Genomic DNA, 16,843 nt, shown 5'->3' with positions numbered 1-16,843 from the left:
GAGTCCAGCTGAAAAAATTTCTCCTATAAATACATGCGGACACCGCATAGGCGTTCAAAATCTCGGCCTTCAATGCCCTGTATTTGTTTGCGTCCTCGGTTGCCATCCTCGCATATACCTCCCTCGCCCTCACAGATAGATGGCTCACAAGATGGCCGACCCACAAGCTCTCATCAATGCCACCGGCAGCCAACAACTTCTCCGCCATCTCCAGATACGCTTCTGGCTTCGTGTCTCCCGTCCAGTCCGGCAAACGAACATGAACAGTTTCCGGGACTCTTGCAGCAGACCCCTCTGCCCGCGGTCGTTCAGTCAACATTCGCAACTCATGCTCTCTGACGTGTTCAGCTTCTGCTGCTGCCTCTGCTGCTGCCGCACGCTCTCTCTCTCTCTCACGCTCTCTCTCTGCTGCCGCATGCTCTCTCTCTGCTGCCGCAGCACGCTCTCTCTCTCTCTCACGCTCTCTCTCTGCTGCTGTCTCTGCTGCCGCATGCGCTCTCTCTGCTGCTGCACGCTCTCCCTCTGCTGCTGCCCGCTCTCCCTCTGCTGCCGCAGCACGCTCTGCCTCTGCTGCTGCCGCACGCTCTCTCTCTCTCTCACGCTCTCTCTCTGCTGCCGCACGCTCTGCCTCTGCCCTGTCATTCTCCCTGTTATACATGTCAAGTTGTTGAACCGGAGTCAGCCCGGTCCAGAAGGGCGAACGCATGCATTTAGTCATGATGGAATCGCTTCCTAACATCTCGGGTTGAGTGACCGGGTCAAGGCTGCTTGCGTCGCTCACATCGCCACCCACGTGACTGTCAACATGATCAGGTTGAACTCTCACTTCTCTGGTCGACATAGCTTGGCTACGAGTTATCATACGACAAGGCACAAAACACAACGCTCAAACACAACGCTCTGTTGGGGAAATACGACACGAACTACACAATATCACCCGCACATCAAATTGCCAATGAGAAAAATACCACGTACAAATACTCACGTTTTTTTTTTTTTTTTTTTGTCGGTTGTTTGGAGGGATCCGAGGCTCACTTATTCTGCAGTGAAGCACCACCCAAGACAGCGTCCTACGGCGAGAAAGTTCCTCCAAGACGGCGTCCGCTGGTGAGAAGATGCAGAGAAGATGCAGATGCCGAATTCCCGTCTCAATTCGAATGTCTCTCACTTGAAAGATCCCGGACGAGCCCCCATTTGTCGCGATCCCGGCTGTGAAATGGTTCCCAGCACGGAATACGGACGTTAATGTCCGGGCTTCAAGTAGTCCACGGAGTGGACAGAGAGAACTCAATAAACACCGTTGTGTTTTAATCGGCCTTCTAGGGGTAAGGCACGATGCTTTATTGGCTCGATCACAAAACCATGAAAGGTAACAAAATGGAATAAACTGCACAAAGCCTGCAGGAACTGTCGGCAACAGACGCTCCAAACAGGACGCAGGTAAGATCACTCGCGGCTCCAATCGACGATCTCCGGGACTCGGAGGGTAACAGGATGGAATTCACCGCACAAGGCCGGCAGGAACGGTCGGCCAGCAGCTCCAACACGAAGCAGGCAATCACTCGCGGTTCCAATCTACGAGATCCGGGAATCACTCGTTCTCTTCCGGAGTTACTCGCTCGTAAAATACCGAACTGTAATCGACCAGCCCAACTCGGCGGTCGTGAGGATTCAAGGAAAGCCCTTTTTCTATTTCCCACTCGGAGCCTTCGAGAGTCGCGTCCGTTGCATAAGATGGCGACCGCGCTCTCTCACCCTCCACCAATCGCGTGAGGCTCCAAGGAGGCCACGTCACGCGGTGGGCGGGGCACCAAATCTGGGTGAGAACAGGTGGTTTCACCGGTGGTTTCTCACAGTATATATATATATATATATATATATATATATATATATATATATATATATATATATATATATATATATATATATATATATATATATATATATATATATATATATATATACATATATATATATATACATATATATATATATATATATATATATATATATATATATATTGTTGTGGATCTCCTAGTCGGCCTTTTCCCCTTACCTTTTCCCCTTGTCTTTGACTAGCCGACTGGACCCGGGACCTATGACGTCACTTCCGGGCAGCGCGAAATAGGGTCGTAGGACTAATCACTAATACCTAATTACTCGCGCTGACCGGAAACGAGGAAATAAGCCCCGCCCGAATCACGGTTATAGGTGGAAACGCCAAGCGGTAGCGAACCATGCCCCGAGCCGTTATCAAGGACGAGATCCCGATCTGAGCGGTTCCTAATCGTGCCATGCTTACCCAATGGAGGAAATCACTGATACGGTCGAATCAGGAAAGACAAGGAATAACAGTTGGTTTATTACACTATGTACAGTACCAAGAAGAAGAACACACAGTGCAGCCTTATACAGTCTTATACTTATCCCAGGACAACGGGCCCGTTTCACACTCAGACACACTCACACGGGGTTGTAGACGAACGGGGCGATGGTCCAGGGATGGCGTCCAGGCAGTTCGCTCCGGTCCCCGACTCGCACCGCGAAGAAGATGGTCAGGGCGGCAGAAGCTCCCCACGGGTCGTTGGCGCAGATCGGACAATTACGGGGCGAACTGTAAGCTGGGCTTGGCGGTTACGCTGGCGTAGCTGTGTCCGTAATAGATGAACAGGCGCTATATGCGCTCCCAATAAAAGTTCATAGGCGCTCCCAATACAAGTTCACTAGCAAGGCGCAATTCCTTCCATACCTTTACACACTGTTCTCCTGCCGAAGTCCTCCTCAAGTCCTCTTGACAAAGCCAGCCTTCCCCAGCGAGTCCTTTTACAAAGCGCCTCTCCCGCAAAAGTCCTGATAAGGGCAGTCCTTCGCTTCAGTCCTCCGCAAGGGCTTTGTGGGTGGGCTTTTATAGGCACGCCCTTTCCACTCCCTGTCACGCCATGTCACCCGAGCCCTGATTGGCTGGTGGCCCTTACCGCTGCTGTCTCCACCGCTTCACCCTCGACGCTGCCACATCACGACCCTGCGCTCCTCCCTCTCTCAGGCCTACCTCGTGTCATTTGACTAGGGAGCATCCTAATGCGAGGTGCAATACCAAAATGGGGCGCGGGATGGATTCTGCCCAACGAGGTAGATTTGGAGGGTGGAGGCAAAATGAAAGGAGGCCTATCTTATTTCTTTTACACAACGCAGATGTTACTAGGGAAATGGCCTTATCCTCACACATACTATGACATAACTAATATCCTAAATGGGCCTACGTGTTGCTTGTGGACTAACTATGGGGGAAAAACTTTAACCTTTAATGACGTTATTTGTACAATTCTCAAAACCGCAACAATATATATATATATATATATATATATATATATATATATATATATATATATACATATATATACATATATATATATACATATATATATATATATATATATATATATATATATATATATACATATATATATATATATATATATATATATATATATATACATATACATATATATATATATATATATATATATATATATATATATATATATACATATATATATATATATATATATATATATATATATATATATATATATATATATATATATATATATATATATATATATATATACACTAGCTGAATGCACCTGGCGTTGCCCAGGTTCTTTTTGAATTAATTTAATCTTCTGTACATAGGTCTTACTACTATAATTCAGCTTTTACTCGCAGCCGTAGAAGATTGACTACTATAATTCAGCTCAGCTTTTAATTGCGAAATGGGCCCAGCCTGGCCTAGGCGGCCTCGACCGGCCTCGCCACCTAGCCTATAACCTTTCCGGGGTCTGTCCCGACATTTTTAGTTCTTTTTGAATGAATTTACTACTATAATTCAGCTTTTACTCGCGGCTGTAGAAGATTGACTTCTATAATTCAGCTCAGCTTTTAATTGCGAAATGGGCCCAGCCCGGCCGAGACGGCCTCAACTGGCCTCGCCACCTGGCCTATAACTTTCCCGGGGCCCGTCCTGACATTTTTTTGTTTCAGAGGTTTTCTCCTATCTTTCACCGTTCAGGAGATTAGCATGTGCAGACAAACAAACAAACAAACAAAAACTTTCGTTTATATGTATAGAAGATAGATAGATAGAAGATAGATAGCTAGAAGAAGAAGAAGATACATATATCTATTGCAGAGTCTCGTCACCTGGGAGTAGGTCAGGTGACTGTAGTCGAAGTAGCATCGTGTGCTGGTCTCGATAAGTACAGAGTATACAGAGATAAGTGCAAAAACTTGTGCAAATGAGTTGTGCTTCTGAGTAGTGGAAATGAGCAGATGAGCAAGGGCTGACAGTGCAGGTAATGTGGTGTCCGGCAGTGGGGGGTAGCCAATGTATTGGCTGAGTTAATGGTATGTGACAGGGTTCAGCTGGGTAACAGACCTAGGGAAAAAGCTGTTCCTGAACCTAGTCGTGCGGGCTCAAATGCAACTGAAGCGTCTCTCAGATGGCAGGAGGGCAAACAGTCCGTGGGTGGGGTCCCTGGTGATGCAGCGTGTTTTCCGCAGGCAGAGTTTCTGATAGATGGCCTGAATAGCTGGTAGCTGGGTGCCGGTGATGTACTGGGAAGTTTTAACTACCCGCTGCAGAGCTTTCCAGTCAGAGGTGGAGCAGCTGCCATACCACACTGTAAGGATGCTCTCTATTGTGCAATGGTAGAAGTTGCGGAGAAGCTTGGGGGACAGATTGGTTCTCTTCAGCCTCCGCAGGAAGTATAGATGCTGCTGAGCCTTCTTCACCAGAGAGGAGGAGTTGAGGTACCATGAAAGGTCCTCCATGATGTGGACGCCCAGGAAATTGAAGCTACAGACCCTTTCCACCTCGGCCCCATAGACGTAGATGGGTGAGTGTGTGTCCGCTGCCTCTAGACTTCCTGAACTCCACAATAAGCTCCTTGGTCTTCTTGGTGTTGAGGGCCAGATTGTTTTCAGCGCTCCACGTCACAAGGTGCTGGACCTCCTCCCTGTAGGCTGACCCATCATTATTGGTGATCAGTTCTACCACCGTGGCGTCACCCGTAAACTTGATGATGGTGTTGGAATTACGGACAGGCACACAGTCGTGGGTGAAGAGGGAGTTGAGGACGGGGCTCAGCACGCATCCTTATGGAGCCCCGGTACTCAGGGCGAGGGTGGAGGAAGTGTGGCTGCCAAACCTAACAGACTGGGGTCTGTCAGTCAGAATGTCCAGGGTCCAATTGCAGAGGGAGGTATTAAGTCCTAGGATGTGAAGTTTGGTGGCAGGCTTGGTGGGGGATGATAGTGTTGAATGCTGAGCTGTAGTCAATGAACAGCATTCTGATGTAAGTCTCCTTGCCTTCCACCTGTTTGACCTACATGTGAATGAATGACCAATTTTGTTGATTTCAGGTGGACTTCATGTGGATAAATCGAGACCAGCGATCGTTCGAATGGTTCGTGGATCTCCTAATGAAAATGGAACGTGACCAGGCAGACAGGGATATTGGCGGTATGCATTTGACTATCAGAAAAGCGGTATGCATTTGACTGTCGGAAAAGCGGTATGCATTTGACTATCGGAAAAGCGGTATGCGTTTGACTATCGGAAAAGCGGTATGCATTTGACATCGGAAAAGCGGTATGCATTTGAAACTCCATCACGTCATACATTCTTACCATCTGCTGTGCTTTCCAAAATCCCATTTGCAATTATTGCTCAGTTCTCAAATGTGGTAGAGATAAACATCAGGCTCACCTGAAGTCCAATTTCTAGTATCTCTCACCATTTACAAAAACTTGGTGGAAGTTGCTGAACTCCATCTGTGGTACACGCATCTAATTTGTTCCTTCTATTTTGATGGACAGAGGTATGAATGATGGAGGCTACACCTGCTAAGGGTGAGTGCCTCAATTTTGTCTGCGAAAAAATCCAAGGTCCAGCATCCCCATCTTCCTGTACCCATACTTACCATCCCTCCCACCACTCCTTCCAGCGTGCGAGTTTTTCACAAGTCAAAGTGGACATATTCGGAAACAGTCTTACTGGGCTCCTACACTTACTGTACCCAATGACCTCACCACTATAATCCTCAACACTTGTTCATGTACTCTGTCTACTCTTTCTGTGCTCTCATGGGAACTGGCCAGCGTTACCCCAGTTCAAAGAAAGGGTGTGTTACCGCAGCTCTCTGACCCTCTCAACTACAAACTGGTCAGTATATTCTCCATCACAAGCAAAGTAATGGAATCGACTTTACTACTGCAGATTTACAAGTCTCATCTCTTCTCCAACTGCATGGTCTCATATAATCAATTTGGCTTCTGCCCAGGTCATTCCACCTTGGGACTTTTTACTTCTATGATGTCTACATTGCAACGGTACCCTCAATCTCAAACAAAAGGTCAGGGCAGTCTCATTCAGCACACGTCGTACATTAGATACCGTGTAACACCATGCTGTGCTTCAAAGCCGTCTGAAAATGGCAATCTGGGCCTATTCCTGGAGTGACTATCAGGTTTCCTTCAGGCTCACGAGCAATAGGTTGCTTTGGATGGCATCCTATCTCCTGATTACAGTCACGTGAAAAAGTAAGTACACCCCATGTAAAGTTTTGACTTTTTCAACATATTTCAACATACAGCTATTTGATCTTCATTTCAACAATATTGACAGATAAAGGTGATATAATATAACAAATATCATGAAACATTTACATTCCGTCGTCCATTGTATAATTTAAATAAACATAAATGCAAATTTCGCATGTGGAAAAGGTAAGTACACCCTTGGCTCTCATAGGTGGTATTGCCCCCTTTGGCAGAAACAACCTCAAGTAGGCGTTTCTTATAACTGTCTACCAGTCTCTGACATCGACTGGGAGAAATTTTTGTCCACTCCTCCATGCAGAATTCTTTCAGCTGTGCGATGTTTGAGGGGTTTCTTGCATGCACAGCTCGTTTCAAATCCCCCCACAACATCTCGATGGGATTTAGATCCGGGCTTTGACTTGGCCATTCCAGAACCCTCCATTTCTTTCTTTTCAGCCATTCCTTGGTGGATTTACTGGTATGTTTAGGGTCATTGTCATGTTGCAAGGTCCACCTTTGGTTGAGCTTCAACTTTCCGACAGATGGCCTCACATTATCCTCAAGCACCCTCTGGTACAATGAAGAATTCATAGTGGATTATATGATGGTGAGCTGCCCAGACCCTGATGCAGCAAAGCTGCCCCAAACCATAATATTTCCACCACCATGCTTTACAGTTGGTTGGTATCAGGTTCTTGTGGTCAAATGCTGTCTTTGGTTTTCGCCAAACATGTCTTCTGGAACTGTGGCCAAATAGCTCTACCTTTGACTCATCTGTCCAGAGCACATTGTTCCAGAAGTGCTGGTCTTTGCCTAGGGGTTCATTGGCAAACTTTAGTCTTGCCCTGATGTTCTTTCTGGACAGCAAAGGTTTCCTCCTGGCATACCTCCCATGTAGATCAAATTTGTGCAGCCTCTTTCTAATGGTAGACTCGTGTACTTTGACATCAACAGTGGCAAGAGCTACCTGTAGGTCCCGTGATGACATTCTGGGGTTCTTAGAGACTTCTTTCAGCATCTTGCGGTCTGCTCTCAGGCTGAACTTTCTGGGGCGGCCTGGCCTGAACAAGTTGGCAGTTGTTTGGAATCTTCTCCACTTGTAGATTATCTTCCGGACAGTCGAATGATCGATTTCAAATTGTTTGGAGATTTTTAAATCCCTTCCCAGACTCGTAGGCATCTATAACCTTCTTTCAGGAGGCCTCAGAGAGCTCTTTTGATCTTGGCATGGTGATGCCGCACACTTCAACAACAAAGAGCAAACCAAACGAAATGTCTGAGGTTTAAAGAAGACAGGTTCCTCCAAGATCCTCTCTGACGATGTTCTAAGCATTTGCACCTGAACTGGTGCACCTGATTCTAATTTTAGGTATTTGAAATAGTGATAAATGTGGGGGTGTACTTACTTTTTCCACATGCGAAATTTGCATTTATGTTTCTTTAAATTATACAATGGACTACAAAATGTAAATGTTTCATGATATTTGTTATATTATATCACCTTTATCTGTCAATATTGTTGAAATGAAGATCAAATAGCTGTATGTTGAAATATGTTGAAAAAGTCAAAACTTTACATGGGGTGTACTTACTTTTTCACGTGACTGTATATGTCTTGAGGCCAGCACTCTCCTGATGTGGAAAAACCTAGTCAGTGCTCTTCACTGGAATTTTAGATATTCAGAAAAAAATAATGGACTTTTGGGATTAGGGTACAGGAATAAGACAATTAGTTTAGGCATGTTAGCTGTACAAGTGCGACAATGTTTCCAATGCACAATGCACATCTCATGTTTCCAAGACCAAAAATAGGTCCAACTCAATTTTGACCAAACTTAGACTTACTAGATTTTTCCTTATCAGGGGCGAGCATTCCTAAGATAGAACACTTCTGTTCTTGCTCAACACCAATGATAACTCTTCATAATTTGAAAATTAATTTTATCATTGTACAGATGAATCTACTCTGTTAAAGCCAGTTCTTCACCCCTCATCAGTCAGGCAGGCTGCGGCAACACCCCTCTTCGCTGATCAAAAGGAAGTAATAAACTTGTCATCTACAAGTAGCATATTTATAACAATAAAAAAAATTGTATGCAGAATCGAGGCTCGTGTAAGAGCTAACACATTGAACATGAAAACATGCACAGACACATAAAACATACAATGAAGGGAGCGGGAGACAAGAGGGGGAGAGAGAGGGAAGCACACAAGCACAACAACAGTAGAGAACAGGGACATCGGTAGATCGGTGGAAGGGGGAGGGCTGGGGAGGAGGGAGGGTTACACGGAATAAAGCAAATGAACACTACGAGGAATTTCACTACTAAGAATTTCAGGAAAGAAGTTGGGGATTGAAAGAGGCGGCTCTGCGGCATTTTAATGGGGGTAGGAAAGATCAAGGTTTTGGATGGGGGAAGACAAGAAATATCTTCTAATCTTCTACACGTAGCAAGCATATCCTCTGATATAGCATATCTTCATATAACCAGTCCCACATTTGAACTTTGTCTCTCCATAAAGATTGTCTTTAAAATGCCTCTATTTATGTTGTCAGCCTCTAGGAAAGTTGCTATCTGTTTAGCTACTGGTCCTCACCATCAACTATAACCTGATTGGGCAGATGACATCCTCAAGTTGGCCTGCAAAGATCGTCACCTCAGAAATCTCCACAGGAACTTGTCCAGCTACCTCTACCCTCTTCAACTTATGGCAGTGTACAAGTGTTCCTTAAAGCCTCCAAATTCTAAGCCTTCTGCAAAATATAGCCATTTCAATCATTCACATGAGAACATAAGGAGATACTATGATGGTGCATGAGGAAAGAACATACCGTATATGTTAAATGACTCAATATATGTTGCATATGCAGCCCAATTGGCTCATCATGCTGTCAGGATATGCCGAACGTCTGTAGATCGACCCAAAAGTGTGGGCAGGAAAGTGTGGGCTCAAATGAAAATGCAACACAATGACATCCAACAACACAATGTGTTGGAGAAAAATGCGCCTCATGTATCTGTTGACACGGGTCCACCACTACTTCCTCTTCAAACTCGACGATTGCCTGGGTTAGACGACGTTGAAACAAAGAGATTTGCTTTATCATTAATGTATTGGATGTGTATATCATTAAATACGTGCATTTTTAAACAAGGAGAAAAAGACATAAAATGTCACAGGCCCCGCCGTTTTAGGAATTTTGGTGTACGAAGTTAAAAGCCGTCAGTCGGCCGTCTTTGGTCGGATTACAAAACAAAATCCTCTGCATATGTATACTCTAATGTATTGTCTTTGTGGCAAGTTTGAACAAATTCAGTCCATGCATGTCGAGAAATGTTTGAGGACACGCTTAAGTAACAAAATGGCCGCCAGTCGTCCATCTTGGATCTGATCTCAAAATAAAGTGAGGTGCCCATGTATGCTGTTGTGTGCTGTGCTTGTGCCAAGTTTGAACAAAATTGGAAAATGCATGGTCAGGAAATGGTTGGGGACACGTTTAAGAAACAAAATGGCCGCCAGTCGTCCATCTTGGATCTGATATTGGAGAAAATAAATGACGTGCATATGTAAGCCATCATTCATTATCTGTGTGCAAAGTTTTAACAACATCGGTAAATGCATGTCCGAGAAATGGTTGAGGATGTGTTCAACATCGGGCTTTTTTACAACTAAAATGGCCGCCAGCCGGCCAAGTTTGATCTCATCATGGAACAAAATGATGTGCATATGTATACCATCATGTGTTGTCTTTGTGCCAAGTATGAACAAAATCGGTTCATACATCGAGATATGGTTGGGGACGTACGAACAGACGAGACCCAATCCATAAGCCCCCGTTTCTGACTAAGTCCAATGGGGAGGGGGGGGAGGGGGGGGGGGAGGCTAATAAAGGGTACCTGGAACAAAGTTGGCATTGATGGACTTAGCGTTACGTAACGGCACTGGAAACACTGCACTCTGTAACACTGCCCCCCATGCATTACATAATTTTTGAATCGCCCCTTATAACTTATGGTTACATAAACAGGAATATGGTTTAGCAGAACCTATAGATTATTTGATCAGATGTATGCTTTTTAAATACGACATTGAAGCGCGGTGTTACGCGCGCTGCTTGTAAGCAAGGAGGAAGCGGACAACGCGGTAAGTTGTAAGAGTCTTTATTCAAGAGCTCCACTGTAACACTGGAGCGTTCCGGGCTGCGCGCCCGGTGTATATCCCGTGCCACGCCTACCCCTCGGGCGTGGCCGCCGCCCACTTGGCGCGCGGAATGATGTCATCACGCCAGTGAGCTTTCGTGTCCGCCACACGCGCCCCCCCCAGAATTCCCGCGCACCTGGAGAGCCAGTTTGCGGGGCAAACGGATGACCCGGCCGAAGCGCCCTCTGGCGACTGGCGGCGTCCGGGGTGCAGGGATGCCAGCTGGGATGCTTCCGGCTGCACCCGGGATGGGTGCAGGCTCGGGGGGCGGCGTGCCGGTGGGGCCGGGTGGTGCCGGGGGTCCGCCCGCCGGGGGGCGGCCCCGACGTGGGGGCCGAGCCACCGGCGGTGGGTGGTCCACGTCGAGGTGGGCCGGCTTGAGGCGGTCTATGGAGACACGGTCAGGAGTGCCGCCGATGTCCAAGGTGAAATGTTTCACCCCGGTCTCCAGCACGCGGAAAGGCCCGTCGTACGGGGGCCGCAGTGGTGTTCGGTGGGCGTCGTGCCGGACGAAGACATACTCCGTGGTGCGGAGCTCCGGGGCGACGTGTGTAGGTGGGTGCCCGTGGTGCGCCGTGGGCAACGGGGCGAACCTCTGGGCAGGCGAACCTCCTGCAGCGCAGAGCACTCCTGCGCCGCGGACCATGGTGCCGTGGAGTCGGGGAGGAACTCGCCCGGCACCCGCAGCGGTTGCCCGAAGACCAAATCCGCCGCGGATGCACGCAGGTCGTCCTTGGGCGCCGTCCGGAGGCCCAGCAGTACCCAGGGGAGCCTGTCGACCCAGCTGCTGTCGCGGAGGGTCGCCCGGAGCGCAGCCTTCAACGAGCGGTGGAACCGCTTGCACAGGCCGTTAGCCTGGGGGTGGTGGGCCGTGGTGCGGTGCAGCTGGACCCCGAGCCCCCGCGCGACCCCCCCCCCCAGAGCTCCGAGGTGAACTGGGGGCCGCGGTCGGACGAGATGTCCGAGGGGGCACCGAACCGGGCGACCCAGGTGGCGATGAACGCCTGCGCGGCGTCCGCCGACGCCGTTGACGCCAAAGGCACGGCCTCCGTCCACCGGATGGTGCGGTCCATCATGGTCAGGACGTGGGTGAAACCCCACGAGGGGGGCAGAGGTCCCACCAGGTCCACGTGAACGTGGTCAAACCGACGTTCCGGCACCGCAAACGGGACCATTGGGGCCTGGGTGTGTCGGTGCACCTTCGCGCGCTGGCACGCGAGGCACGTCCTGGCCCAGCCGCGGATGGCCTTCCGGAGGCCATGCCAGACAAACTTGTCGGTGATCAAGCTCTGGGAGGCCCTCGTGCCCGGGTGGGACAGGCCGTGGATGGCGTCGAAAATCTGCGCTGCCAGCCCGCGGGCACGATGGGGCGAGGCCGCCCGAGGGAGACGTCGCACCAGAGGGCCGTGCCCGTGCCGTCGAACGGCACCTCGGTGACGCGGAGGCCCGTAACGGCGGTCCGCAAGGCCTGGACGTCGGGGTCGGCGGCCTAGTCCGCCGCCATCCGGGCATAGTCGATGCCGAGGTGGACCGCGTGGGCAACGGACCGGGAAAGGCAATCCGCCACCGGGTTGTCCTTCCCCGCGACGTGCCGGATGTCCGTCGTGTATTCGGACACGGCCGAGAGGTGACGCTGCTGCCGGGCCGACCACGGCTCGGCGACCTTGCCCATCGCGAACACCAGTGGCTTGTGGTCGACGAAGGCCGTGAACGCACGGCCCTCGAGCAGATGGCGGAAGTGCCTGACCGCAGGTGGAGCCCGAGCAATTCGCGGTCGAAGGTACTGTACCGGCGTTCGGGCGGGCGAAGCTGCCGGCTGAAGAACGCCAGCGGTTGCCAAGCTCCACGCACCCATTGCTCGTGCACCGCGCCCACCGCGGAATCCGAGGCGTCGGTGGTGAGGGCGATCGGTGCATCGGGCGCCGGGTGCGCGAGCATGGTGGCGTTAGCCAAGGCGAGCTTCGCGCCCACGAACGCCGCGTCCATCTGCTCGGTCCAGGTAACGTCACCTTTGCCCGGCTTCCCTCGGAGGGCCTCGTGCAGGGGGCGCAGGAGCTGGGCGATGCGGGGCAGGAACCGATGGTAAAAGCTTACCATGCCCAGGAAACTCCTGGAGCCCCCTGATTGTGCGGGGCACGCGGAAACCCCTTCACTGCCTCCACCTTGGCCGGTAGGGGGACGGCCCCGTGCCTGGTGACGTCGGTGCCCCAAAAAAGCCGATTTCAGTGACACCGAACCGGCACTTGGCGGGGTTCACTATTAGGCCATGCTGGCCCAGACGTTCGAAGAGCGTGCGGAGATGGTGTAGGTGCTCTTCGCAGGACGCGCTTGCGACGAGGATATCATCCAGATAGACGTAGACGAAATCCAAGTCGCGCAAGACGCTGTCCATGAGGCGCTGCAACGCCTGAGCCGCTTTCTTCAAACCGAAGGGGCATCCGAAGAAATTCGAAAAAGACCGAACGGCGTGATGACGGCCGTCTTCGGGATGTCCTCCGGCCTGACGGGGACCTGGTGGTAACCGCGTATGAGGTCCACCTTCGAAAAGAAGGACATGCCCGCCAAGTGGGCGGAAAAGTCCTGGATATATGGGGGACGGGGTAGCGGTCGGGGGGTGGTGGCGTCGTTCAGACGGCGGTAGTCCCCGCACGGTCGCCATCCCCCGCCGGGTTTGGGCACGATGTGGAGCGGCGACGCCCAAAGCACTCTCGGAGCGCCGCACGATGCCGAGCCGCTCCAGCGTAGCAAACTCGGCTTTAGCTACCGCGAGCTTCGTCGGCTCGAGGCGGCGTGCCCGGGCGTAGACCGGTGGCCCGGCGGTGGGGATGTGATGTTCCACCCCGTGCTTGACGGTCCCCGCCGTGAAGGTGGGCCGCATGAGGGCCGGGAAACGGGCGAGGAGGCGGGTGAATTCGTCCGCTGCCGGAAGCGTACAGATGAACCTGGCCGGAACCGAACCGCTCAGCAAGCCGCTCGGCGAGCCGCTCGATGAGCTGCTCAACGAGGCGGCAGAGCGCGCACGTGAGCGAGCTGAACGTCTCAGCCTGGACAAGCCTTCTGTGCTTTACGTCGACCAACAGGCCATTGGCACAGAGGAAGTCTGCGCCGAGCAGTGCCATAGGCACGTCGGCAGTCACGAACGACCATCGGAAAACCTGCCCTCCGAACCGCAGAGAAAGGCAGCGTTTTCCGTACGTGCGAATGGACGTACCGTTGGCAGCAAGGAGCATGGGGCCCCGGCCCGCGGACTGCTTGTCGGACCTACCGGCGGGAACGACACTCACCTGCGCTCCTGTGTCGCACAGGTAACGGCGCCCGGATAAGGTGTCCGTTATGTACAGGAGGCTGTTTAATCGGCCGGCGCTCAGTGCCACTACCGAGGGCCGGCCCGGGCGTTTCCCGACCTGCCGAATGAGCACGGCGGGCGACATTGCCGGGCCTCGTGGCCGAACCTAGCGTGGAAATGGCACCAGGTTTGCGGCGAAGCCGGAGGCCGCGGTTTCCGCGGTGATGGTGGGCGAGGCGTGGCGGCCGCCACGAGGCGCCCCTCGGAGTAGGGGTGGGCACCCGCAGGAGGTTCAGCGGCTACACGGTGCATCGCGTAGTAGGGGTGGGCACCCGCAGCAGTTTCGGGCTCGGGAGCCGCTACGGCCGCACCGAAACTCGCCTGCATGTCCAAAGCCGCGTAGAATTTGTCGGCCTCGGCCGCGAGCGCTCGTGGTTCCGTTGTCGCAGAACCGGCCAACGCGAGGCGTACTCGTGCTGGCAGCTGGCGTCGAAATAACGCCGGAATAGAGCGTTCGGGGTTTCGTCGCCCATGAGCGACAGCATATGGTCCATTCGGACCGACGGTCGCGTGTCACCGAGCTCGGGGAGGTCCAAGAGGCGATCGGCCCGTGCGTCCACCGTGAGGCCGAACGTGGCGAGGAGGAGACACTTGATCGCCTCGTACCTGTCGTCGGCCGGTGGGTTCCTCAGGACCTATACGACGCGGGCGGCCGTGCCGGCCCCGAGGGAGGCGACCACGTGGCAGTAGCGTGTCTCGTCCGCCGTGATGCCTCGAAGCCTGAACTGGACTTCGGCCTGCAGGAACCAGATCTCCGCCTGAGCTTCCCAGAACTCGGGGAGCTTTATCGCTACCGCGTTGGTTGCCGTGGCTGTGGCAGGTTCTGGTGGTCAGTGACGACTGACCAGAACGTCGGAGGTCACCAATGAAGCGCGGTGTTACGCGCGCTGCTTGTAAGCAAGGAGGAAGTGGACAACGCGGTAAGTTGTAAGAGTCTTTATTCAAGAGCTCCACTGTAACACTGGAGCGTTCCGGGCTGCGCGCCCGGTGTATATCCCACGGCCACGCCTACCCCTCGGGCGTGGCCGCCACCCACTTGGCGCGCGGAATGATGTCATCACGCCAGTGAGCTTTCGTGTCCGCCACAACATACTATATTGATGATTAATATTTTATTGGGTGGATTGTTTTCATTGTTCTTCTTAATCCTCTCTCCGTGTTGATTTCATGTTACCAGGGCGATTTCTGGATATGCACATGTACATGACATCAGCACTCGGACGCAATGACATGAAGGCATTGGGACTGCAAATGGCTCTCGACATTTTGGCACAAAAGGAGAATTGTGACTCCATCACAGGCCTGCGCACTCGCACACAACCTGGACGCCCAGATTGGAAAAAAGTAAGAAAATGAGAATTTAACAATCTAGCTCAGTCATATAAATGATTTTTATCATGGAGGAACACGTTGCACAACTTATTGACATTTATGTGTGTCTCTGTCAATCTCTCTATCTCTACTCCTCCTTTATTGGTCTCTATTTACATAAATATATCTGGCAGGCCCCTTGGTGCTCAGGAAGCTTCGTGGCAATGATTACACTATCTCAAGGCAGAGTCGTCAGTGCAATGTTCAGGGTGTTGTTGTTTTTTTGTTCAGGGTGTTGTAATAATCGCTTTGAAGCGCGATGCTGCGCGCGCTAATGCTTACGCAAGGAGCAAGCGGACAACGCGGTTCATAAAAGAGTCTTTATTGAAAGTACTCAAACTGCAGCACTGAGCTGCTCCGGGCTGCGCGCCCCGTGTATATCTTGAGGCCACGCCTCTCTCTTGGGCGTGGCCGCCGCCCACTTGGTGCGCGGAATGATGTCACCACGCCAGTGGGTGACACACGCGTGTCCGCCACACGCGCCCCCCCAGAATTCCCGCGCACCTGGAGGGCCAGTTTGCGGGGCAAACGGATGACCCGGCCGAAGCGCCCCCTGGCGATCGGCGGCGTCCGGGGTGCAGGGATGCCAGGTGGGATGCCTCTGGCTGCCCCTGGGATGGGTGCAGGACCGGGGGGCGGCGGGGCGGCGGGGCTGGGTGGTGCCGGGGGTCCGCCCGCAGGGGGGCGGCCCCGACGCGGGGGTCGGGCCACTGGCGGTGGATGGTCCACGTCGAGGTGGGAGATCACGGCGAGGTCACGTCTTTTCGAAGCTGTTCCATGCGCTCACGCTTTCGAAGCTAAGTGATCTTTCACATTTGTGTTTTTGTCGTATCTTTATCTTTCTTTCGGTGCATGTACCTATTGGGGTGACTTTAATAGGTTTCTCGGTGTTGGTTTTTCATATCTGTGTACAGAATCGTCGGTTTTTTCGTATCGTGTATTCTGAGGCCTAGTGTAGTACTGGTCGGCTACCGTGTCCTCAGACCTTGGCTTGAGGCTTTTGTTTTTTGTCTCGTGGTTCTTCGATCGCGCTGCATCTACTTTCGGTCTCTGTTTTTCACGGTCTTTTCACCCATACTCCCTTGTTTTAAAATCTCAAAAAAAAACAAAAAAATTTTTTCCTTCCCTGTTCTTATCCACTTGTGCGTTCTTATTTGTTCTTTCGTTCTTCGTTCTTTTGCTCTTTCGTTCTTCGTTATTTGTTCTTTCGTTCTTCGACCACGTTGTTCGAGATCACGTGATCAAGTTGTTAATACATGTTTCATCTTTCCCCTGAAGAACTTTATTATTATGTCATATTCTATAGCACTTTTTTCTACTTCT

The 16,843-nt window shown here is 51.3% G+C and overlaps 1 protein-coding gene across 1 annotated transcript in view; it reads left to right on the top strand.

Moving 5' to 3' along the window:
* Nucleotides 1-16,843, top strand: part of NOX5 (NADPH oxidase 5) — a 178,373-nt gene that overhangs the window by 149,773 nt on the left and 11,757 nt on the right. The window contains exons 15-16 of the mRNA XM_068106728.2: nt 5,422-5,521; nt 15,327-15,493. Of these exons, the coding sequence (XP_067962829.2) occupies nt 5,422-5,521; nt 15,327-15,493 (267 nt within the window). The remainder of the gene's footprint in view (nt 1-5,421; nt 5,522-15,326; nt 15,494-16,843) is intronic.

This window comes from Myxine glutinosa, chromosome 2, assembly GCF_964187855.1.
Source record: "Myxine glutinosa chromosome 2, kmMyxGlut1.1, whole genome shotgun sequence".
NCBI classification, from domain to species: domain Eukaryota; kingdom Metazoa; phylum Chordata; class Myxini; order Myxiniformes; family Myxinidae; genus Myxine; species Myxine glutinosa.
This window is presented reverse-complemented; position numbering and strand designations above follow the sequence as displayed.